A 24,118-nucleotide genomic window follows, 5' to 3' on the forward strand; every position below is an offset into this window, starting at 1 on the left:
ATCCATTTATGGAGTGAAGTACAGAAATGCCTTCAATAATTTCAAATATCTCCTTTTGAGACTTTCCAAGCCATGTGAATTTCTATTGCAACTATTTGCTAATGGGATATTATTGTTCTTTCTTAAATCCCTGTAGTGAATTAAATCCAGAAAGCTGGCCTGTGGATATTACTCTGATGCCATCTTTAATAGAGCTAAAAAGTGCTGAAGCTTGCAGAGCTTTCAGCCTTCCACCAGAGGTCAGGATTGTGCCTTCTACTTGCCGAGGACTACAATATCAGCCTGGGGAAGGCTTACATATGAGGCTGCTTGTTCAAGCAGATTTCAGTACAAGTAAGAGTGAATTTTCCTTTTTTTCCTTTATTTATTTTTTGATGATGATCTCCACTTCAACGCTCACTTGTAAAATAAAACCATCAAAATTAAGAAGAGTGAAGAGTATTCAAGGAAAGCTGTATTTATAAAACATTGCTGCATTTATAAATCATTGGACTAGGAGACAAAACCTAGTGTTTAGTAGATAAGGTAATCACAATTTAGGATACTTATTTTTTCTCATTATTTCCAAAATTTCATTGGTTTGACTTGGATTTTATTGGATTTATTCCTTGTTCTGTATCTCATGAAAATCAATTGTCATGCTTCCTAGGAAGACATGTTGACATATTTTAATATGCAAAATATAAACAGATTATTAAAACAGCTTTCCTGACTGAGATGTTGAGATTTAAGAAATTATTCTGTTTGCTTGTATCAGAAAATGATATTTTTATTCCTCTGCTAATGCTACATATTCTGCATTTTATTTTTCTCTTTAGGAATCTTAACTCCACCTACACTTATTAAGAGCTAAAGGTCTTGATTCTGTGCAGGTTATTTATCAGTAAATGTATATAATCACCCTATAAAGAGCCGTGGTGGTACAGTGGTTAAAATGTAGTACTGTAGGCTACTTCTGCTGGCTGCCAGCAGTTCAGCAGTTTGAATCTCACTAGACTCAAGGTTGACTCAGTCTTCTATCCTTCCGAGGTCAGTGAAATGAGGACCCAGATTGTTGGGGGTAATATGCTGACTCTGTAAACCACTTAGAGAGGGCTGTAAAGCACTGTAAAGCTGTATATAAGTCTAAGTGCTATTGCTATTGCTATAATTCACCGGAAATGTCACCTGTAAATAGGAGATTTTCCAGTGTCATGTTATTCACAGATTGGATGTAGCATTGCTTGACTGGATTTGTGCTTATATTAGCAGAACTTTAAAATAGCAGATTATTTCTTTAAAGAATTTTTAAAGAACCTTTCTGGAGCGACAAATTATTTAATCATGTATTAACAGAATATATTTTCATAATGTTCATTTTAATAAAGCCTTTAATTTTGAAACTAACAGTGATAATAAATTTTTATAATGATTTAATTCTTCAAAAACATCCAATTCAAACTTTATTTAAGGCATAATTACAAAGACCAGCTATATGTAATGAAAATAGTGTAAATTGAATGAGGAGTTGATGTTCAAAGTCATGAAGTGAAGCTGGTGAGGAACAACCAGTTTTTCAGAATCATAATGTCAACATGAAGGCTCCCAATCTCAAGGTTGTGAAGAAAATGGCCAAATCTCCATTGTCTTCAAAAGGCCTTATATTGAAACCTACATAAGCTTGGTCCTTATGTACTGTAGGAGGCAGATGCCTTCTTTTTTTTGCCTGCACTAGAGCAATTAATATACTTGTGTCATGAACTTCTATTATAAAAAAATTCCTGAGAGTTGTGAGAGTCAAGATTCATTGCCACATTGGGCATGAAACATATTTGCCATTTGATCCTTGAGAATTAGAAAGATCCCTGACTAGCAGTCATCATGTCACTGAAGGCTTATCCTCTGAAGCAACCTTTCCAACTTGTGGTTTTCTACACATGTTGGACTTACCTGCAGAATTCTCCAGTTGGCACAGTTATTTTTAAGACGAGAAGGTCAGTAATCCAGTCATCACCAAGACTGGGGAAATTGTTCCAGAAAGTTTTTGGTACAAATCATATTTCAGCTATGATCTTGCTATGTGATCTTCAAGCTGTAGGGTTAAAATTCATTGTGTGGAATTTGGTGTGATGATACAAGTCTCTCTTTCAGGAATATTTCCTCATTACTGAGGTGATATGGTGAATAAAATAGATAGTATAAAATGTTGTGAATCCAGTGCTACACTAAATTCTTGGTGTAACTGTAGTTTTACCTTTGTTAGTTAAGTTCTTCAATATATTTCAGAATTGACATCAGCTGTTGGTAACGGCCTAAAATCCAAAAAGAGTTGTACTTTTTTCTGTCAACATTGTGGGGAGAGTGTAATTAATAATAGGTAAGTACTGTACTCTGTGAGATTTTTTTTCCTATTGATGAATGTATTCGCAAATCGCAATTAGCAGCTGGTGAAGTTTGAACCCAGATAATCTGGAAGTGAAACCCAGGTGAGAAAGATAAGGAATTTGGTGTCCTTTTGAAAGATTAAAAATCTCTATTGCCAGTATACAATAGTTCTTGTGCACTATGAATGGCATTTTTGTTACCCCTGTTCTTTTTACTTTTATTAACACCATCAATATTTTTAGATGTCTTGCAATGTTCTGTCTTGAGACCTTTTCAATTGAAAAACAGGAGATGAAGATTTCCAGCAACAGGAAAAACACGGGTCATTTTTAAACTGGATTTTGTTTTAAAATCAGAGGTTGAGAAAATGGTAGTCATGTTGAAAAAGTGAATGTTGTTCATAATTAATTAAAAAAATATTTTATTGGGATGTACCAAACATGCTAATATGTACCATTAGCATGCTTGTCTGGTTCATTGTATGAGTTTTGGCTTTTAATTCCAAAGAGGGACTTTTTCCCCACTCCTTTTAGTTTTTTTGTCCATGGTGTAGGCCAGGAGAATTTTTTATCTCCCACTAACTGAAGCTGCAGAGACTTTGCTACCTTATATTAGTTAATCAGAGACTGGCTGTTTTTCTGCGGCAGAGGTTACAAAGCCATAATTGTTGAGGACTGGAGAGGTTGTGTCACCTGACTACTGAGCCATGTTTATGCTTTTCACAGATTGTTTTTCTACATGAGATATAGCCGTAATATTTTTCATGGTACTGCCCTTGCCATTTACCAGATTGGAACTGGGTAGCATGCCCTTTAAATTAATTTTCTTCAGCTCTCTCTTTTGGCCTCGACCCTTCTTCATTAATCCCAAATATCATTGCACATTTGCTTTAAAGGAACACTGAAAAATAAATTGCAAGGATTATTTTTTAAACTTATCCTTTTTTTGCATTAAATTTAGTGTGACAAGTTTTGAGCCTGTGGGGGGAAAAACCCCACTAGCATTGTTTGCTATCAAAATTTAACACAACCTTAAATGAAGCAAGTATGATGGATAAATAGTGCAGAAAACACTAAACCTACCATTGCAAGCTTTCCTTAATGTCTGAATAATACAGGAAAATGGATTGAGTAAATGGGATTATTAGTAAAGTCCAGTTTCCCCCTTGCTTCAACTAGCCATAGTGACATCTGTATTCATTCAATGCAGTGATTGAATGTGTATGTATGTATGTATGTATGTATGTATGTATGTATGTATAAAATATGAATATATTAGTTGGCATCTTTGAAAGAATAAAAAATGCAGGGCTACCTTGTGCTTCCTACTTTAAAAATCTGTTTTAAATTTCTACAAACCATTGTCTGTTCCCCTGATCCACCCCATCTAATGTTTAAGGGTAAATTGTTTTTTGTGAAGTATATTCAGTTGGAAGCTGCTTTTATTCCATAACAGAATCAAACCATTCAATTCCATTAATAGCCCTATACCAATTGTTCCCATGTGGTCCAGGTAACATTATGTTAAGATACACAAATATAAGTTCTCCCCAACACAGTTATAATTTGCCCCTTATTCTCAATTTTTATGGATGGTTCTCAGCATCAGAAACAGCAGAAAATCTGGTCCCTTTTGTGTATTCATACAATTGTTCTGAAGTCTGTACAGCCTGGATTTTTGTTGTATTTGTTATGGTAATCAACTCATTCTCTTCTTGCTTAGGATATTTCTCCGGGTTCTTTCACTTCCTTTTGAGAACTGGAGTGATTTGGTTGACGAATGGTGTTGCCATCCTAACCCTTTCAACGATAGCCTGCTTCATCCCCAAATTGATGACTGTTTCCTTGGACACAATTACCTCCTGATTAATTCAAGAACTGAGTTATCAGAAACAGAAACTGGAAAGCTTCATTCAGAGGATGAGTGGACTACAAGTAGTGAGAGTGTTTTGGTAAATATATACAAAAAAATAAGGCAAAAGACTGCATTCCTTTGAGTTGCACAATTGTACTCTGCTTTTTTCATTAAGCCAGATCCTAGAAACTGAGTTCACCACATTCTGGTCATTATGGGCCTTGTAGTCTGACATCATTTGAAGATCCTAGTTCCTGGATTTAACTCTTATATAATTGTTTGGAGAGTGTGTGTGTGTGTGTGTGTGTGTGCCAAAGATTTTGAAGATCACAGTAGCAAGAAGATTTGTTGGTATAGTTGTTTGGGTTCACTGATAGTGTTTAAGCTAGGAAAGCCTCATTTGCCTGAAAAATGTAACAGGCTAAGCCATAAACTATATTTTGAAAATCATAGTACTTGAATTTGCTTATTGGGGTAAGCCAAACTCTAACAAATCATTTTGTAGTGTGGTGCAGTATGCAGACCCAGCCAGTATAAGGTTAAATGACATGTGCTTATGTTACTACACAATGTCCTTTGGTTAAAAAAATAAATGAACTATAAACTGTCACAACATGAAAAGTATAGCTTCTATAAAGAGCTTTGCAAACTGAAAGCAAATTAACCAGAACATTATAAAAGCAAAGATAGCCTTCTGAGATGTATTAATTATTTTTCACCCCTCTGGTTCTGGAAAAATCCAGTGATGATCTCTACGGGGAAAATGTAGCAGAATTTATTAGTTACTCTTGCATCTCTTGTGACAAGCATGGAAATTACATCCCTCCAGTGCTAAAAGATTTTGAAATCAGGATCAGAAGTTACTATGTGGGGTCCGGATGTGTCTGATTAAGGAGTTTGGAAACCTGGTTATTCAGTCCAAATTTCTCATAGCCATTTGTACAATCCATCACTGCATATAAAATGGCTCTCCACATTTGGAGTCTGAGTGATCTGAAGCAGTTCTTCCACTTTACCTAGCTGGGTTATGTAGCTTTTATCTCTGGATCTTTTGATGCTTTTGAAAATCAGTCACTTTTTCACAGCACAGCTTTCTGTCCTGGAAATCTCTCCCTGAAATTGAGCTACACCTTGGCAGACTTAGAAGACCATAAATACTTTGGGTTAAACAAATAAAATGTTCCTTGAGGCACGGGCAAATAATGCTGAACTTCTAAAGATTGGAGTATGATTTCTGATCACTACTTGGCCTGGAAGAGTCAGGAGTTACTTGTTTAACATTTAAATAGGATGCAGAAGACTATATCACTGTAGGTTCAACCTCTTATTGATGGGAAAACGTTGTAATATTCCTATTGCCATTCAAGACTGTTGGAGCAGGTGAGAAAGTCAGCGAGTCATGTATAATTGCATTGCTAGATTTATATATAGCCTTATTCATTTTTAACAAGATCTTACTGGTTTAAATGTCAACTAGAACAAAGAAAGTGCATGTTCTTTACTGTTAATTTAAAAGAAAATGGTGCCACCAAAACTACACAATCATTGCATTTGTTTGTCAGCTCTTAGTCAAAGAACATTAGATGTTTCATTATATAATTGATTTCATATGAATGAAGGCGGATATATGTGTCCCAGGATAATGTTGCAGCATTCAATCTGGGTCAGTCACCAGGACCCAGAGGTTTTATCTTCTGAGCTTTCAGACTTGTGCTGGAGCCCATCCTCTGGGAATTTATCTCTAACTTCTCTCAAGCACACACTCTGCTAGAGAGAAGTTCCCTGAGGATGGGCTGAACTCTTGGAAGAACAAACCTCTGGTCTTGGTGACTGTCCCAGATTAGATCCTATTTATATATGATTTAAAGTTTGTTTTAGTCAGTGCTATATACTATAATATTTTTAATTCGGTTGGTTGTAAACAATAACAGAGAGTTCCCAGTTATCTGGGGGGACGGGGGGGACGGACCCGAGAACAATAAAAATCAACAACATTCGATAAAATCATAAGCAGGGTCCAAACCCTTGTATTTATAACTGGAAGAGCTAAAGGCCTGTAATATAATCTCCTTCCCTTGCTTCTTCCCCATGCACAAAGAAATCATTATGTGTGCCTTGCCTTTGAAGGCTATTGTTTCTCATAAATCTTGGAGAATGCTGAAGTGTATTTTCATCACTTGGCGATTGTAACATCAGGCAATAACTTGATCTGTGAAACAGCCATCACAGAAAGAAAGGACTCCTCCTAGCCAGCCCTCCACATCACTTGAAACAGGACTCCTTAATGGAGCATTTCACCCACTTTGTTAAGTCTCAGCAGGTGATAAGTCATTGAATAATGAACCCTGAAGCTCTTGCTTGTGTGCCAAACTGTGTGCCGCTGACACCAACCTATTTCCTATGCTTCAGACAACTCTTCTCCAAATCATCACACAACATAATTTTAGATGCTGCAAGGTCACAAACTGTTCTTACCGCTTATCTCTAGAGGAAAATGTTTCCTTCCAGACAATATCAAGGACATTTTCAGATAGAAGTAGGGGGAAAAAATAGTGTACAGCTAGCCAACAGCTGAAAGTTGTCACACAAGATACATTGATTTAATTTGTGTGGCAAAAACATACTGTTATTTCTGTTCAGGTCAGCAAAACCACGGAGTTCTTGGTGCGTGACCCTTCTTTTTATCATCCTTACATTAAGTTCTAATCAGAAGAAAATATATTGGACCACAGAGTGGTAACATCAGAATTGTGTGCAAAATGCAACATAACCTCTGAATGTTGATTTTGTAAGAAAACGTTTTAGAGCGTAAGCTACTTATATTCATTGTGAATTAATGGACAATTAGAATTAAAAATAAATAATCCAAAAACAATTAGCCACAGTGGCTTTGTTAAAAACAAAAAGAAAAAACTTCCATGTTCAGCAGTGTCTGCATATTGTGCAATAAGATAAAAAAACCAGGAGAAGCCTAAGAAGGGGAATTTGCATGGTCCACAGAGCTAAGAATTAGGTTTGGCAGTAGAGGGAAGGAACTTGGTGCCTCAAACAATACAGCTAATGGCAAAGAATTGGGGAAATTCTGGAGGCACTAATTGAATTGACCTGGTCCTTCAGAGTCTGAGAAACTTTTGTCAACTCTGCTTGGAGATAATCACAGATTACATTTCTAGTTCCTGGATCAGGAAGCCCTCTGAACAGTCGCTGATATTCTAGTGGCCTCACAGTTGGACTGTTGTAGAGTTGTAGTTGAGGCTTCCCAATATTCTTCTAGATATTGCTCCCATCCTCATGATGCTCCGGTTGTCTTTAAAAACCTGCTATTCTCCTGGGCCTTAGGGGAAGTGTATTTGTTGAGTCTGTTGGTGATGTTTCTTATTAGAGGGAGTATGGTTGTCTGATGCTTGTGATTTTCTTTTTATTATTTTCCTTTAGTTCTTTTATTTTTAGCATCGTTTATATTTAGCGTGACTAAGAGTCATTTTGGAACTGGGCAGTCTCTAAATCTAATAAAGAAATGCATTAAATAAATAAATCAATAAATACTCCTTTTAAAATCATATGTTTGGATACAGTTGAAAACAAGGCAGACTTAGTTCCAATCCAGATGGTTTCTTTGATAATATTAAATTACCTAGCATAGTTTTCAGCAAAAGTATAATCAAGATTAGTTCCCTTGCATACTGTTTACAGATTGTCCTTGTTATTTGCAGGAATTCTCTTCCTGCTGAGCAACCTGAGATAATGAAATCACAGATAATGAGACTGTGAAAAAAACATCCACATTATAAGTATCTGTAGTATTCCAAAAAATGTGGCAGGAAACTAGATATGCAAAGCTGTACATATTACAGACACTAAATTCTAGCACATATTTTAAATTGTGGATATATCAAGAAACCAGAAAATAAGGCCATAGATAATGAGTGCCAGATGTATAGACTAGATAATTCTTCTTTATGCCATAAAACTAGGGTTCATTTTAACACGGAATTTTAGGTTTGCTGCTGGGAATTTATGTTCAATTTATATTACACAGATTCAGAATTATATAGATTTTGTCTTTGGACTGCTTGTAAAATTTGGAAAAAGGCATGTTTTCAAGTCCATATTTGGTCCTTCTGAGGAATTTTAGCTGCATAGCCTTTTATTAGTCCAGACAATGAAAATAGTTGTCTTCTAAGTGTGTTGGACTACATTACATTCAAGCTGGTGGGGATTATGGAAATTCTGATCTAACAGGTCTGAAGGGCACCAATCTAATTTTACCTCTCTCTTTAGTCCTGATGTTCACTGGTTAACTTTGGACTAAACTGTCCATTTGTTTCTTTAGCACATACAGTAGTGCATCTTTTGGTCACGTCACCTGGGAGCCCAAAACAAAGGACAGGATAAAAAAAAGTGGGGTTTACATGCTGTGTAATGGGACCTTACGTGATAATGAATTTGCAAAAAGCCAGTGATGGGGAATTTTGCTCTGCTGTTTTTTTGTGGTATAAAAATAACAGGATGCTTTAAGTTGGGAAGTGTCTTTGCATCTATGCCTTCTATCCATGTCCAGAGTTCTGTTTTCAAGTTGCTGAGTATATCTAATAATATGTGGGCAGTTTTTCTCTTTGACTTTCTTCCCCTCTGCCTATCAATTAAAAGTAAATGTTATGAACAAAATAATAACAGGTAAATCTGTTATGAACAAAGTCATTGGTCCAAATGGCTCAGTTGATTTAGACTGACAACAGCAATCCATGCCCTCTCTTAAAAGGGTTGTCATATTTGCCTGGCCATTTCGATATGTCCTAAGTTTTCTGCAAAGGAAGTTACATGACCTGCCATTGTACTTTCTTCCTCCCTTTCTCACCCAGCATGTTGCAAAGTGGAAATAATTATTTCAATCAACATGACTTACAGGCCTGCTCATGAAATATTAGAGCATGTTGCATTCTTAAATGTGGGTTTGATGATTATACCTCTTCTCAAATAGCGTTTGGTAATTTGATGCTGAATTTGCTATTGCTTTTCTACAATGCACGAATCTAGAATCCATGGTGAAGTCTTCACTCTTCTTGGTGACTGAATATACACAATTTTAATAAAATGTTCTCTGCGAATAAATCACCCGCTTCGCAGTTTAATGACTGTGCACTAGTGGGCTCTTTATTGTAGACAGTAATGGCGGGGACCAGGTTCAGTCATTTTTAAGGGCTGATTGGTCATTGTTCATGACCAATTAATATGTTCATGCTGGGAATTTGAAAGAAACATGGTCTCATTTGTCTGGAATATAACAGGAGGAAATTGGCAATAGATTGAATTATTTGTAGAAATTTTAAACAGATTTTCTCCTCATGTGTCTACCAAATAAGGCATTTAAATCTTTTTCTTTGCCTTGCAGAATTCACAGGCAAATGGTAAAGTAATTTGTAAGCGCTGCAAGATGTTGTTGGGAGAAGCTATGCCCTCAGGTACTGAATTCTCAGACAAAATCTTTGAAAGCTGTTTTAGTCACCTATTGTTAGAGAGGTTTTTAAATGACCTGTTAAAATTTCTGTTTTTTAGATGGGTTTGAAAGGACCAAGGTTTTTCTTTTATTCTAAATATATTTTCATTAAGCAGCCATAAAAGTTGTCTGGATTTAGGAGCAAAAAATAAATAAATATTAAATGTACCTGCAAAGTCAGGTATACCCCTACTTCCCAGGGAGTAAAGTTGCCCATCTCAAAGAATTATGTGAAGAGTTGCTATTTCCTGTAAGTCTGTCTTGCCACCCCAAGCTCCTTTCTATGATAAAATATTTCTTCCATTTTCCTATTAGTCCTGAGCAGAATAACACAATTTCCCCTACTTTCCCAATGAAATCAATCCTCTTTTTGAGGAAAGGGGGCCTTATTTCCTTTGTTTTTCTTTTTTCTTATTTTAACAACAAAAAAATCTAGCTAGGGTACAGCAGATGGGGAAGTGACTGGTCTTGAAAAGTTAACTGGAGATTAGCCCTCAGGAAGCCCCAGGACATACGTTCACACACACACACACACACACACACACACGTACATATTGCATATATACATTTATATCTCGCTTTTAATATTTGTACAAATGACTCGAGATGGCAAATAAACCCAGCACACCTTTCTCCTCATGTTTTCTCCACAGCAACAACCCTGTGTGCTGGGTTGAGCTGAGAGTGACTAGTCCAAGGTCACTCAGCTGGCTTTCACGGCTAAAGCAAAACTCATGGTCATTTTAACCTGGTGCCTTAACAACTAGACCAAACTGGTTCTCTCTATTAATAGACTGGGGACAAAAAATACATTTCAGAAGAAGGAAACAGCAAAGCCCTTCTGTATATTTTCCAAGCAAAGGACACACAACTAACTGACCACACTGGCACACAAGACATAAGCTAAGGAGAGAATAGGAAAAGAAAATTCTGCTGATGATGTTACTTAGTCTGCTAATGAAACGTTCAGAAATTAAATTGAAACAATCTTTCATAGCCAACCACTGCCAAAAAAAAAGGATTTGGGTGTCTGTGATATCACCAACTATTGAACTTGAGTCAAAGGATAATTCACTTTTTTTGGAATGAGCAAAAGCATGTTTTTTTGTTTTAATATGTAGCAGAAGGGAACAAGAAAAGCAAAGACAGTTGCTGGGGGCTGGTAGTGGAAAGAGGTTGAGTGAATAAAAGGGATATTTCAAAACAACTTTAAGATCCTTTCTACAGGATTTCAGTTTACAAAGCAAAATATGGTTACTCTTCATACAGTTTTTTTGAAGTAGAAAATATTGGAAGGCTTATTTTCTTAATGTGAGCAATTTTACAGGAACTGAGTTCTTGACAAAGATAGTGCTGAGGAAGAGGAAAAGAAAGGCATTGAATACTATTAGGGAGACATTAGAAATCAGAGAGAGGGAGGGAGGGAGGGAGAGAGAAAGAGAGAGAAAGAGAAATGCCATCTGTCTTTGGAATTGGGGTGTGGGCTGAAATATACATGTCTCCAGGTGGTCCAGCTTGAGGAAAAGCTACCCTACCACATCATTTGGTTGGACTGTTAAAGCCTAATTTTAAAATCTTTTGGGAACAGTTTCGATTTTGTACGCATTAATAATGCATTTGAATAATGTAAGCATCCCTGAAATTTGAAAGCGTGGCAGAATGTAAATATTTATGAAATTGCCACATATTTTTTTCCAATTCATCCTTTTCTCGGGTCTTTAATAAATAACTGACATGCAGAAGTTTAACAAGTTTAAGATTTTATTTATTGCACAGCTCCATGTCAAAAGAGGGACAGGATCAGGCCTAGGTGAAAAGAGGTGACTCCAGCTGTGCTTATGGATAATTTTTAAGAATGCTCCAAGTTGTAATTCTTAAGAACACCCAGACTCAAAGAGTCATGTTGTCTAGCATCCAACAGTAGTCAACCTGGTGCCTTTGGAAAATTGAAAAGGAGTATGGGATTTACAACCTGCTTCTGCTGTTAGTCATATAAGATGCATTTAATGGTGTGCCGTGCTCTGAATTAATATATACTCATCATTTAACTAATTGCCTTTTTGAAAATGAAAAACCCCTTGATCTTGGAATGCTTTTCAGCATATTTGAAGCATCATTTCAATTTATTAAGCATAACAATGAAATTTTTTAAAAAATGATACAAACTAAGAAAACTAAAAGAATAAAAAATAAATAAATAAAAACAGAAAAGATGGAAAAAATAAAATAAGAATATGGTTAAAAAAAGGATATATATATATCCTCCCTTCATCACAGCAAGTATAAATAATTTTAGTTAACATATCACTTTGTCTTAAAATGAAACACACGATCTCTTCTTCATTTATCTCATCTCTTGCTGATAAATGAAACCTAAAAAACCTATTACTCAGCAAAAGTCCATTAAGGGTTACCAGAGATAACAATTTTAATTTTTTAATACTTTCCCAGTTGATTTTATTTTGTAAGAGAACTGGTGTGGTAGATCTGTTGAGAAAGAAGGAATGAGACAAGGAAGGCGAAGCAGAAAAAAAACCATGCCATTTTGTTGTTTGATATGGGCACATATGGAATTAAGTTGGATAGGATAGAAATCGTTGCAATGTTGGCAGCAGAGACAGGTTTAATATTTGAGTCCCTTTCTCCATTTTAGTGTTCTCTCTAGTCCTAGTTCAATATGGCTCCTCTCTTAACCACTTTGTTCTATGTGATCCATGTCCTCAAACTTGTTACTTGTTTCCTCATTATGTTTTCATGACTTACTGACTTAAGTATACTGTCACTGTACATTAATTCATATGGTACAAAATGTCATTTTCCCCCTCATAGGTGTCATAAAATACTATTTCACAGAATTGCTTGTTCAGCCATCTGAAGACAGCTTTTGCATAATACCAAGGTAGTATCATTTATTTCTATATTAAAATGGTATAGCTGGCTAAATACTATATGTAAATCAACTTTTTGATAGGCATGGCTCTCTTTGGAGAAATTAATTCAAAACCCTGTATATAATTTAAGTAATGATAATTGTGTATTCACTAAATATGGTTTTTCCTGCTCTTTCTCTTTCAATTGTGTAATTAGGGTTTGACGTCAGGGAATAAAAACATTCAAATCAAAGATCTTGGAGATCATTAGATGACTCTGTATCAGTTTCTTAGATTTCTAATGTCCAATTTTAAAGGCACAACCTCTCTTCTGGATTACAGAGTTGGCCAAAAGTATAGGCACCCCTCACTTAAATCCAATAATGGCTTTTAACTACTAAAGAGATACCAATAATTATGCTATGCCATTTCCATTTGTTTTATTCTTTATAGGAATATGTTATGTCATATATCAGATGCAAACTTTCTGCTTTATGGAGTAAAAAATGGTGGGTGCCTTGTTTCAACTTGTTTCATGGCAAATTGGGATTCTTTGGGAAAAAGTAAAGAGTAACAATACTTTTGGCCCGTCTGTAGCTCCAAAAGACTGAATCTTGTCCTTTTGTACAAGAGGTAAATAGAGAAGATTGAATCTTGTGGCTTGTTCTCATAATGCAGAGATCAGCAATTGTTTTATATGGCAGGCACCATGGTGTGATTCTGCATAACATTGTAATCTACCCCCTAGTAAATAAGTGAACTTGAAACATTAATTGAAAAGAAAGCAATAATTAAATATATAAATAAATCACCCAGATGTTATGAGATTTCATGTAAGAACATAGAAATTTTGGCACTGTTTAATATTCTTACCAAATTTTTGAAAATTAAAAAAACACTTTCATGTTACTTTAAAAGTATGGAAGGTCCTTGAACCTATTTCATAGCTTTGAAAATATGGCTCACTCTTCTTCCCAAACAAGGTCTGGGCAACTTTGGTAGCTGGTAACAAAGTAAGTAGAGGAGTGTTCACTCTTGCTGCATCTGCAAAACCAGATTCACCCAAGTATTTTCTGATTGGTCCATCCAGGTTTTCATATTGGTTATTCTGCCCTTGAAAATGCTTTTAATATCTTGACAATGCCCTTGTAAAATCATTGTTTCCAGTATGCTTACAACAGAATTAATAAGTCCCCAACCCAATCATTCACGTGCTGCTGTAGCAAGGGTTAGGGTTAATCAGTGGCACATTATGCAAACCTAATGTTGCTTTAATTAATTTCTGCCATGAATCATATAATTGCCAATTAAAAGCTGGTATCTAGCCATCACTTTCTAGACTATGCAGCTTTTGGATTCATTAAAGTTTCTGCTTTTTTAATTGTTGGGTGACATTTAACTAAAACACGTAATTCTGAAGGGAAGAATCACTGAATGTAGTCCATTGCCATCGGTATATAAAGGGGGGATTCTGTAGCATTTGTTTTATGCCTGCATCACACTGGACATCAAAAATATAATGATGTTCAAGAATAAGTGTATACTGAGAGTCATTGCAATTGTACAGGAGCAGGGTGGCTCATGTAGTTAGGATGCTGAGTTGGAGGTTAGCAAGCCCCTGTTTGAGACCCGAGTACTGCTGTGTGGGGTGGGGTGAGCGCCTATCCTGTGCTCCAGCTCCTGCTGAGGACATGAAAGGAGCCCCCAACGGGGCATCCACTGGACAATGGTGATGTTACCAGCTAATGTTTTCAACCTGGAAGTGCCTCAGTGCTTCTGACAGGAGCGTGATGTGGTTGCATAATTGTAAATGTACAATAATAAAAAATAATTCTGAAAGCTCTGTTGGTGTCGAAAACTCCTCCATACTGTGGATCCAGTATATACTCAGGGTAGGCAATGTTAATAAGATTGGTGCATACTCTTGTTAATCCAAAGTACTTTGTCTTGGACCCATTCGGATTCAAAATAGATGTGGCAATTTATTATGATGTAGGGAAAAAGTGTTTTTGTAACTATGGAAGAAGGATGGAAATATGAGGGCAGGAGAACAAATGGATTGCTTAAAGAATTCAAAACTGGTTTGGACTTTAATTTGTTAATTATACTCTGCTTTAATTTTAAAAAATCCATTTGAAGAGCCAATTTTATCATCGAAGGCTCATTTATATGGACCACTGCTAAGTTTTATGCCTGCCTCTTCTTCTCTTAACCTGTTTTTTTCCAATCCAAAAAGAAAATTCCTTGTTTTTCTCTTCCACTGTTTTATACTTGCTGCTGCACAATGGAGTCCCAAGAAAGATAGAAATGCTACTAGAAAATGCTAAAATGTGACTTAATCAGATGTAGCCTTGCATCCTGATGCTGTCCCATTTGCCTGGGATCGCAGGTCCTACCAGTGTTGTTTTGATAGATCTGAAGGATAGTGGGGAATGAGACAAGAATGTCCTAGAAGACGAATGGGCAGACTGCTAACTGAATGTGGCCCTCAGAGTTCCATTTACAGCCTCAGTTCTTCCAAATTGATGAGGGCAACATTTTCTTCTCTGTTTTAAATGGGTGTAAAATTGCCACAACAATGTGTTGCAGCACAACCTAGGAGATTATAAACTGAAAATACAGCTAGCGGGACCTAAAAAGTTTGGTTTAAAAAGGTTAATTACTTGGGCCTAGAATGTTTTTTTGACATTCTCACTTGTTTTTCAAATAATGGTATTTCTTAGTATTTTATAAATAATTGTCTTTTCTGCTCCAAAACAGGTCTTCCTTTATACAGAATGTTGTAGCCAGGTGCTTCATGGAACTCACATTTTCTAGAAGCACATTTAGGTTCAGCATCCAAGGAATGGATGGCACAGTCTATATCTTGGTAAGTCACAAGTCTTAGTGCTGCCTATTAGAAACTCCCTCATCTTGTTACAGACTTACCCAGTTGTTCAGATCTGTAGAAGGAACTCTTTGGAAGAAGTTCGCACTAACAGTGAGGCAAGCCAGTGTATTCTTCCTCCATTGTTCTCAGATTGTAGAATGCAATGTCATCCTATGCTTACTTCTTTTAATTATTTTAATGCAATTTTATTTATAATTTAAATCTTTACCTTTAACTTTTATATTCTGTTTTCGTTTCACAGTTTTGATACAGTTAGTCTTCAACTTGCAACAGTTCGCTTAGTAATCGTTTGAAGTTACAACGGCACTGAAAAAAAGGGACTTAGGACCATTTTCCACACTAATGATTATTGCAACATCCCCCATGGTCATGTAATTTAAATTCAGATTCTTGGCAACCGACTCAGATTTATGACTGTTGCACTGTCTCAGAATCATATTATCACCTTTTGCAGCCTTCTCACAAGCAAAGTCAATGGGGAAACCAGGGGGTTAATAACTGTGTTTATAATTTAACAACTACAGTGATTTGCTTAAGAAATGTGGCAAGAAAAGTCGTAAACATGGGGTAAAACTCACTTAACAAATTTCTCATTGAGCAATATACATTTTGGACTCAATTGTGGTCATAAATTGAGAACTACCTATAGTTTCCTTGAGTATTACCCAGAGTGGAAAAATGGATTATAATCTAATCACTCATTCAAATCAATGCTTTCTCTTTTTCTAAAAAGAGTTCCATTGGTTAACTTCAGAGTTCTCCAACCACATAACTTGATCTTATCTCCTGACTAAGGAGATTCCTTTTTATCTTTTACCAATAGTAAAATGCTGGTTGGGTATGGAAGCCACCCATCATGGTGTGTGTGTGTGTGTGTGTGTGTGTGTGTGTGTGCGCATTGCCAATTTATAATAGGAGCTCATCATCAGTGGTGAAGTCAGCCATTCTTTTTTAATTTTGAGAGCACATTTTCTACAGTTCTGAAATAACAGCAAGAAGCTTTTATACAAACCTTTAAATATCCTTGTCTGTTTTACCTTTTAGCAAAACAACCAAATGAATGTTTCCCCTATAAAGACAAAGCTAGTAACTGGCATTTTCCAGAGAGCACAGGAGCTTTAAAAACTAGGTGTAGGTAGCCCTCGACATATAACCAGTCTGACATATAACCAGAATATTGTAAGTCATGACAGCCATAATGCATTGGTTTATTTGGTTTGAATGAGTAGTTAGGTTATAATCCATTTTTCTACTTTGGCTATTACTCAGGGCAATTATCAAAATTCTGAAACAAAAACAGAATATAAAAGCTAAAGGTACAGATTTACATTATCAATAAAATTGCATTAATTTTTTTAAAGAAATAAGCTGGACCTGAATTATTTCACTTTTTTACAGTGGTCATTAAGTGAACCCATGTATTTCTAAGGGGTGTTCCTTACTAGAATGTCCAAAAAGGCCAGAAACCAGGGGGGGAAACCCCCAATCATAAATCAGTCATGTGACTGTGGAATGCTGCAACTGGCTGTAAAGGTGAGCCAGTTGCCAAGTGCCCAAAATGTGTTGTAATCAAGTAATTGTGGGCAACTCAGTAGTAGTAGTTATTGTGTCCTCTATGGCTTTTTATGTGAGAAAAAGAATAGGAATGCGGATAGGGATAGGGATAGGGATAAGAATAGAACAGAATAGAGCAGAGCAGAATAGAATTCTTTATTGGCCAAGTGTGATTGAACACACAAGGAATTTGTCTCCAATGCATAATAATAGTTCCACTTTCATTTATCTCTAAATGTGACTTATAATAACGTTTCTTATCCATAGATCTGGGTATTGAATTGTGACACACTGATGGTGGAAATGTCAGGAAACCCAGTTTCCAAAAACATTTTTACATTACTTGAACCTGAGCTGTCATCTCCTTTGAGGCCTGCTGAGATTCATAAGGCTGTTAAAGTTCTTTACCATCCTTGTACTGAGAACAGAAACAAGGAGTAAGTACTGATTCTGTTTGTGTGTGTGTGTGTATCTCTTGTGCAGCATGTTGGTGTGTGAATGCATGAATATGAATTTATATGCTGCCACCTCCATTCACAGCAAACATCCACAGTGTAACTCAGATAGATAAATAATAACACATGGGTATCAAATCTGTACATCAACATAATTTAATTGTGTTTTGGTTAAGATTTGTTCTTTTCATAGACATTAAAATTAAAAAGTCTATGATGAGAACAAACCCTAACCTATAATACCAGAACACAAATTACAATCAATATTACTGTACATGCCACAAATAATAGCATAAATAATGAAATATCAGCCAACTCTAGCAAGACAACAGTAACTCACCCAAAGTCCTTCCAGAGCAATTCAATGTGTAAAATGTCGTGAAAAATCATCATATTGGGACAAGCTTATCACTAAAAAGGATGTAATTTCTCAGGATTGGAGTCATAGAAAATTGTTATGTCTCTGATTCATCCACTCTAATTTTACAAACATTTATAAAAATGAAATAGCAATAGAAATAGCACTTAGACTTATATAACACTTTATAGTGCTTTACAGCCCTCTCTAAGAGGTTTACAGAGTCAGCATATTGCCCCCAACAATTTGGGTCCTCATTTTACCCACCTCAGAAGGATGGAAGGCTGAGTCAACCTTGAGCCTGGTGGGATTTGAACTGCCAAATTGTAGGCAGCTGGCTGCAGAAGTAGCTTGCAGTAGTGCACTCTAACCATTGCGCCACAGAGGCTCAAGGAAATGCTGCTTTCTATGTTAGGTGTGTAAAGTGTGTGTACTATGTGTAAAAATTATATTAACAGGCTATTTTCACTAACTTCAATGCTTACACATAGTTCTTTAATGAGTTGCTTTTTAAAATAAATATGTATGACATAGGAAACTTGAATGAATGCAAGTGTTGGTACCGCTGGCTTTTGATTTTCTGTGTTAATTTTCTGCTTAATTTAATAGATTTGTATTCTGAGGCTTTAACAAGAGATTACTTTTGTTCATTATATGTTTAGTGTAATGTGGTAAGGAACCAATTGACATGTTACAATCTGTTTTGTACCTGGAAACAGCAAAGCTACAATGGAGAACTTTTTAAAACAGCTGATACACTGGTTGGAGTCTTGTAAATAGCTTTTAAAAATATGACTGCCTTTTTTTAAAAAAAATGCATCCTCTATAATCCATATTTGTGCAAAATCTTTATTTCCTATTCTTGTTATTTCAAGAGATGATTTATAGCTCCTTAGAACATGCAACTGAGCAACTACAGTATATGCCTTCTTCATACCTCAAACATATTGGAATGTTGTTGATGGACTTGAAATCTGGGCATCTGAGTCCATATGAATAACTGACACTTGCTAAAAACGGGGAGTTTATAATGATGAGAACAAGAATAGTGAATCTTGAAGCTATAAAATGTTAATCCTTAAAATCCTTCCTAGCATGGTCACTCGGGTATTTATAAGAATTGTGACTCTAAAAATATGAATCATGCCTTGTTGCCTCTTCTTGGGCTAGTGTGATGAGCTACAAAATATCCAGAGAGATGTAGTTGAAGAAGTTGGGTATGTTTTTCTGGGAAAAGTAGAGATTATGTGGAGACAGGATTGTTTTCAAATAGTTCAAAGTTTATTATGTAAAGTATTTATTAATTTATGTTTTATTAGGTTTGAAGTTGGCACAATTTTTTTTTACTGTAAGAATTAATTGTAGAAGACTCTGTCTTCAGAGTTAGAATTATTAAACAGAGTCTGAGCATCCATCAGTTGGAGAAGTTGTAGCTGTAGGACTGGGGCAATTTTTCTCATAAGTGCAAGAAATCTGCAATTTCATGTATTTTGAATATTGGATATTTTGGGTATTTTTTCCTATTCATGATGTGCTTGTGAAAGCTATTGCTAAGGTTTATGGACTAGTTTTGTGAGAAAATTATTATTACAAATTTGTGGATAAGTAAATCCAATCTTTTTTCAGGATTCCTAATTAATATGGCCCAACTGTCATGACTCAAGATCTAGAAAGTATACACCAGATTAGGGGTATTCAAATACAGTTGATTTGAATACTTGTATAAATGTGATTTATAGATACTAATGGGCTCACTTTTTGTCCTGACTTTTGGATACTTTAAAATAAGTAAGTAGGAAACTACCTTCCTTATTATTTTTATTTCCAAGAATGCTTCTGTATCTTGAAGCCTTTTTAGGAAATCAGAATGATGGCTGACTCCAGCCCAATCTTGGTTTGAAAATATGTTCGCTTCCCTCCCCCCTCAAATAAAGAGGGCAACATAGAAGAGGAAGGGTAGGCAGCCATCTTCCAGTTTGCCTTCTAGTAAGTGAATTGTGAATGGCCACAAACTTCATGGCATCCATTTTGTGAGCATACTCATAAAAAAATTCTGTATAGTTCCAAATGTGCCTAAAACCCAAAACAGCTTACTGTGAATTTCATCCAGGATGTTTATAGATTCCTTACCAGAATTTGCACAAAGAAGACACTGGAACCTAGTCTGGGAAATAATGTAGTATGCAATTTTTCCATATCCTGTCACAACTCACTTACAGAAACTCATGTTTCCATCACTGTATACCACAAAATGTTATGACGAATGCTCTTCGGCGCTCATTTTTATTGACTGAGCTTATTAAACAGGGAGCATGTGGTCTTTTTGTTTTCTTGATCTCCTAGCAATTACTAAGCACTTCTGTAATTTGAAAAGACATTATGAAGGAGGATGTCACATAACAAGTTCTTAATACATTCAAAAGCATTTGTGGATCTCCTAAAACATTGTGTATTCTAAAGGCAAAGTTACTCTTATTGGGCTGATATTTTTCATCTGCTTGCAGTACAGAAGGCAGCACAATTTTTTCCCCAAACCCCATTTATGTTGTCAGAAATAGGCTTGCATCGCTGATTGGAAATACGAGACTGTATTTCTCTTTAGGTATTAATGAGATGAATATAGCTGCTGGAAAATGATTAATTAATGGGAGGTGCTTATAATCCATCTTATTCTGAAGGGCTTTAGGCAGTCTACAATAGCAAAATAACAAAATATAAGAAAAATATAATAAAATCCACTACACTTTAATTGATTAAAGGGAAAGCTGAGTTACTTCTGCCAACAAGTACAGGCTAAAAATAAAAATAAATACATCTAGAAGATGAACACTCGAAGTACAAAAGAGCCACTAAAATTAACGATCACAAACAAGCTCCAGTGGAATGAATACTTCACTTCTGGTTTCTGGCAAAAAAATCATCCATTGGATATAATAGCTTCACTTAATGACTGTAATGTTTGTTTAACAACTGGCACAAAATGGTCATAAAATTGGTCATGGTCATGTGGTGACTCACTTAATGAATGAATGGTCATGTGGTGACTCATATTTCTGGGCTCAATTGGAGTCTTACTCTCATTAATCTTAACTGAAATGGTCTGATTAGTGCTTCTGATTAGAAAGGCAGGATATAAATCAGATAAATAAATGGTTAATCATCATCCCATGTAGAGAACAGCAACTTTTCTAGTGCTTTAATTGTGTTTAGGTTACCAGACTTGGAGAAAGGATTCCATAGCTTGAATGTTATTACCGAAAAACTTTCCAGTTCTCTTCTGAAAAACAGCTAGAAAATTACCTTTCATGGATCCCAATATAGATGAGAGAAAACAGATGCTCTAATTCTAAATAATTTTGGGACTTTATTTCCCATCCAAAACATTGAATCAACTTAGAAGTTAAGGAAAGATTTCCTGATAGTTAGAACAATTGATCAGTGGAATGATTTGTCTCTAGACGTTGTGGGCGCTCCAACACTGGAGATTTTTAAGAAGAGATTGGACGAGCATTTGTCTAAAATAGTATAGGATTTCATGACTGAGCAGGAGGTTGGATTAGAAGACCTCCAAAATCCCTTCCAACTCTGTTAACCTGTTAACTGAATTGTAACATGAACTGGTAGCTACAGAGATCTAAAGTAATATAGAACATTAATGGTGACCACAGTACAAGAGTTGTAGCTACTGTGAGCAGTTTAACCACAATAATTTAACAGAATTATGCATCAGTTTTTGGTGCTGAGAGTGTCTCCTTTAGGAGGAGGATGGAGATAATTGAAATGCTGCCCCTCTCCATCTGCAGTTTCTAATAGTTCAGTCCCTAAATGAAACTACTGACTTTTTGGCTTTCTGTAATCTATCACTGGGCTAAACAAGAGAACTACCACAGATTTGCACATTCCAGAATCTAAAACCATGATAATGATTTGATTGTGGTTTTTATTAGGTAAGCAACTAAGGTTCCCGATAGTTGGGCTGCCTTTATAATTTTGTTTACTTGAAAACTAGATTATTGTGTCTGAAAAAATCATCTGTCATTAGCTACTGTTTGCAGTGATGTATCATAATTGGCTGCTTTATATCCATTTCAAATAGGGAAGCACATGAATTTTGACAATCTCTTCCCCAAGGCGACATTAGTCAGTGTGAGCTCAAACTGCTGGGTCAACATTTCCTTCTCCAAAGTCATACAAGAGTGTAAAAATTTTATGAGGTGATTTTAACAAGACCCACTGGGATTTGGGATTATTTGTTTTAAGTTCTTATTAAAGGGAAAAAGTTTTGTCCGTGTTTAGGTGGGTAAAGTAAAGCTAGTTCAAGGCAGCACTGTTGTTGTAGAGGAAAAATCGATAGAGAGTGTTTTGAAATCAAAAAGAACATTTCTTTTTAGGTATGCAAATGTATTTCAGGTATACAATGTATTTTGCCAAAATAAGTGTTTAATACCGACACATGCCTTAAAATTCTAAAATTATTTTGCCCTTCCGGTTTGAGTTCCTTCGGCGACAGACAGAAATTTGCAATCGTGCATGGTTTTGGTCTGGGCTCGCCACTGGAGCGCCCCGAGCCAGCTGGTTTTGGGGCTAAACCACCCCGTAGAGATGGTGAAGAGTGGGGAGACTGCCAGCAGGGTTGAGGAGAGCCGCATCTCTCCTCCTCAGCTGGCCATTACTCTCTTTCCCGAAGGCGGTTGCAGCGGTGGTCAGAAATGGTCACCTCAAAGAAGAACTCGACCGGAAAAGAATGTGCAGGAGGAAGATAAGAAGTGAAAGTTTTGGCTGACCGGGTTAAATTGCAAAAGCAACAACTAAGGTACCCTGGAATTTAAATTTACAAAAAAATAACATCGCTCCCAAAGAAGAGTTGGAAGCAGCGAAGGAAAGTGAAAAGGGAAAGGTTTGGGTTTTTTTTTCTTCTCTTTCCCTGTACTGATAACTAAGAGACTTAAATAAGAAATCAGAAAAATCCGCTTTGACATCAACAGGCAATTAAGCTGAAAATAAAACAAAATGTCAAAGGGATAATAAAGATTCCTGGACACTAAAATTTTTTTTCAAAAGCAGGAAGGGAGAGAAAAAGAATAAAAGGGCAGGATCTGGAAAGAGGGAGGAGACTGCCTGGAATTAAAAAGAATCTACAGTAAAAATTCAACAAGACTTCTAAAAGATACATTTTAACTGAAACTTTGTAACTAAACAGTAGAACCGCAGGAAGAGAAAGTGAAAAAAAGAGCAAAAAGAAACAGCTTGCATGTATTTGGATTACTTGGTGATCTTTGGATTCTTGATTATTGCATTTGAATGACTAAAATTAATCGGGTGGTTGTTTAAAAATTTATACAATGACACTACTACTGGATGAATTGAAAATGGAACTTAAAAAGTATAAAGAAGATGCACAAGAAGGGAGAGGTTCTTTTGGCTTCGTTTTTCAATCCTTAGAAATGGAGATTTGGAACTATGAGAAACAACAAGAAATGTCTGCAAAACAAGAAGACTGGGACAAAGAAGAAGCCATCTTTAATGAACAAGTAATTCTATGTAGGGAAGAAAAAGGAATGGGGTGGAAAGAGAATGGAGAATTTAAGACTTAAAAAAACAACCAGAGAAAAGAAAAATAATTCAAAAAATAAGTATAATACTGGAAAGCAACAGAAGAGGGGAATACAGAAGAGAGAAATAGAGGTAGAGAGACAAGGGGGTAAAAAGGGGAGAGAGAAGAAGAGAGGGAAGAAGGAAAGGAAAAGAAGTTACAAAGGACCGGAACAAGATATAAACAGGAACTATTTAGAGATAATGGGTGAAAATTTAACTGAAAAAGGGATTCTGTAAAGGTACATAAGATTGTATTGTTATATTAGTAATAGAAATAACTTTAGAAAATTGGAAACAATGTATGATTAAAATGAGGGATAAAATAATGTAATTTAGTGAAACATTTGTTAATAAAATAAGTGAAATAAAATAAATGAGAAAATTGAATTAGGAAGGGACGGGAACATTTTAATTAGTTAATGTTTTATAAAATATAAGTGAAGGGGGGGAATTAATTATGGAAAGCTTATAATTGTTCCCATAGAAGTATGATATTTAATTGAAAAGTAATGTTAAAGAAGTTAAGATTTTAATGAATATTAACATTAATGATAGAATTGAATTGGAATGGAATGTGTTGTTTTAATTACATATATTTATAATTTTTTCTTTTTTTAAGAATATAGTGTGTATTTTAAGAATGTACCAAGCAGAATCCGAATGGAAGTTATGTATTATATT

At 35.7% G+C, this 24,118-nt stretch overlaps 1 protein-coding gene across 3 annotated transcripts in view; it reads left to right on the forward strand.

The window, feature by feature from the left end:
- Positions 1-24,118, forward strand: part of UBE3D (ubiquitin protein ligase E3D) — a 60,889-nt gene that overhangs the window by 10,051 nt on the left and 26,720 nt on the right. For all 3 annotated transcript variants that reach the window (XM_087914862.1, XM_087914866.1, XM_026726784.2), the window contains exons 2-8: positions 137-333; positions 2,266-2,356; positions 4,087-4,315; positions 9,611-9,680; positions 12,545-12,614; positions 15,346-15,454; positions 17,297-17,466. In XM_087914862.1, the coding sequence (XP_087770988.1) occupies positions 177-333; positions 2,266-2,356; positions 4,087-4,315; positions 9,611-9,680; positions 12,545-12,614; positions 15,346-15,454; positions 17,297-17,466 (896 nt within the window). In that variant the 5' untranslated portion in view covers positions 137-176. The remainder of the gene's footprint in view (positions 1-136; positions 334-2,265; positions 2,357-4,086; positions 4,316-9,610; positions 9,681-12,544; positions 12,615-15,345; positions 15,455-17,296; positions 17,467-24,118) is intronic.

The sequence above is a fragment of the Pseudonaja textilis genome, chromosome 1 (assembly GCF_049901715.1).
Source record: "Pseudonaja textilis isolate UNSWEBS1 chromosome 1, rPseTex1.2, whole genome shotgun sequence".
NCBI lineage: Eukaryota > Metazoa > Chordata > Lepidosauria > Squamata > Elapidae > Pseudonaja > Pseudonaja textilis.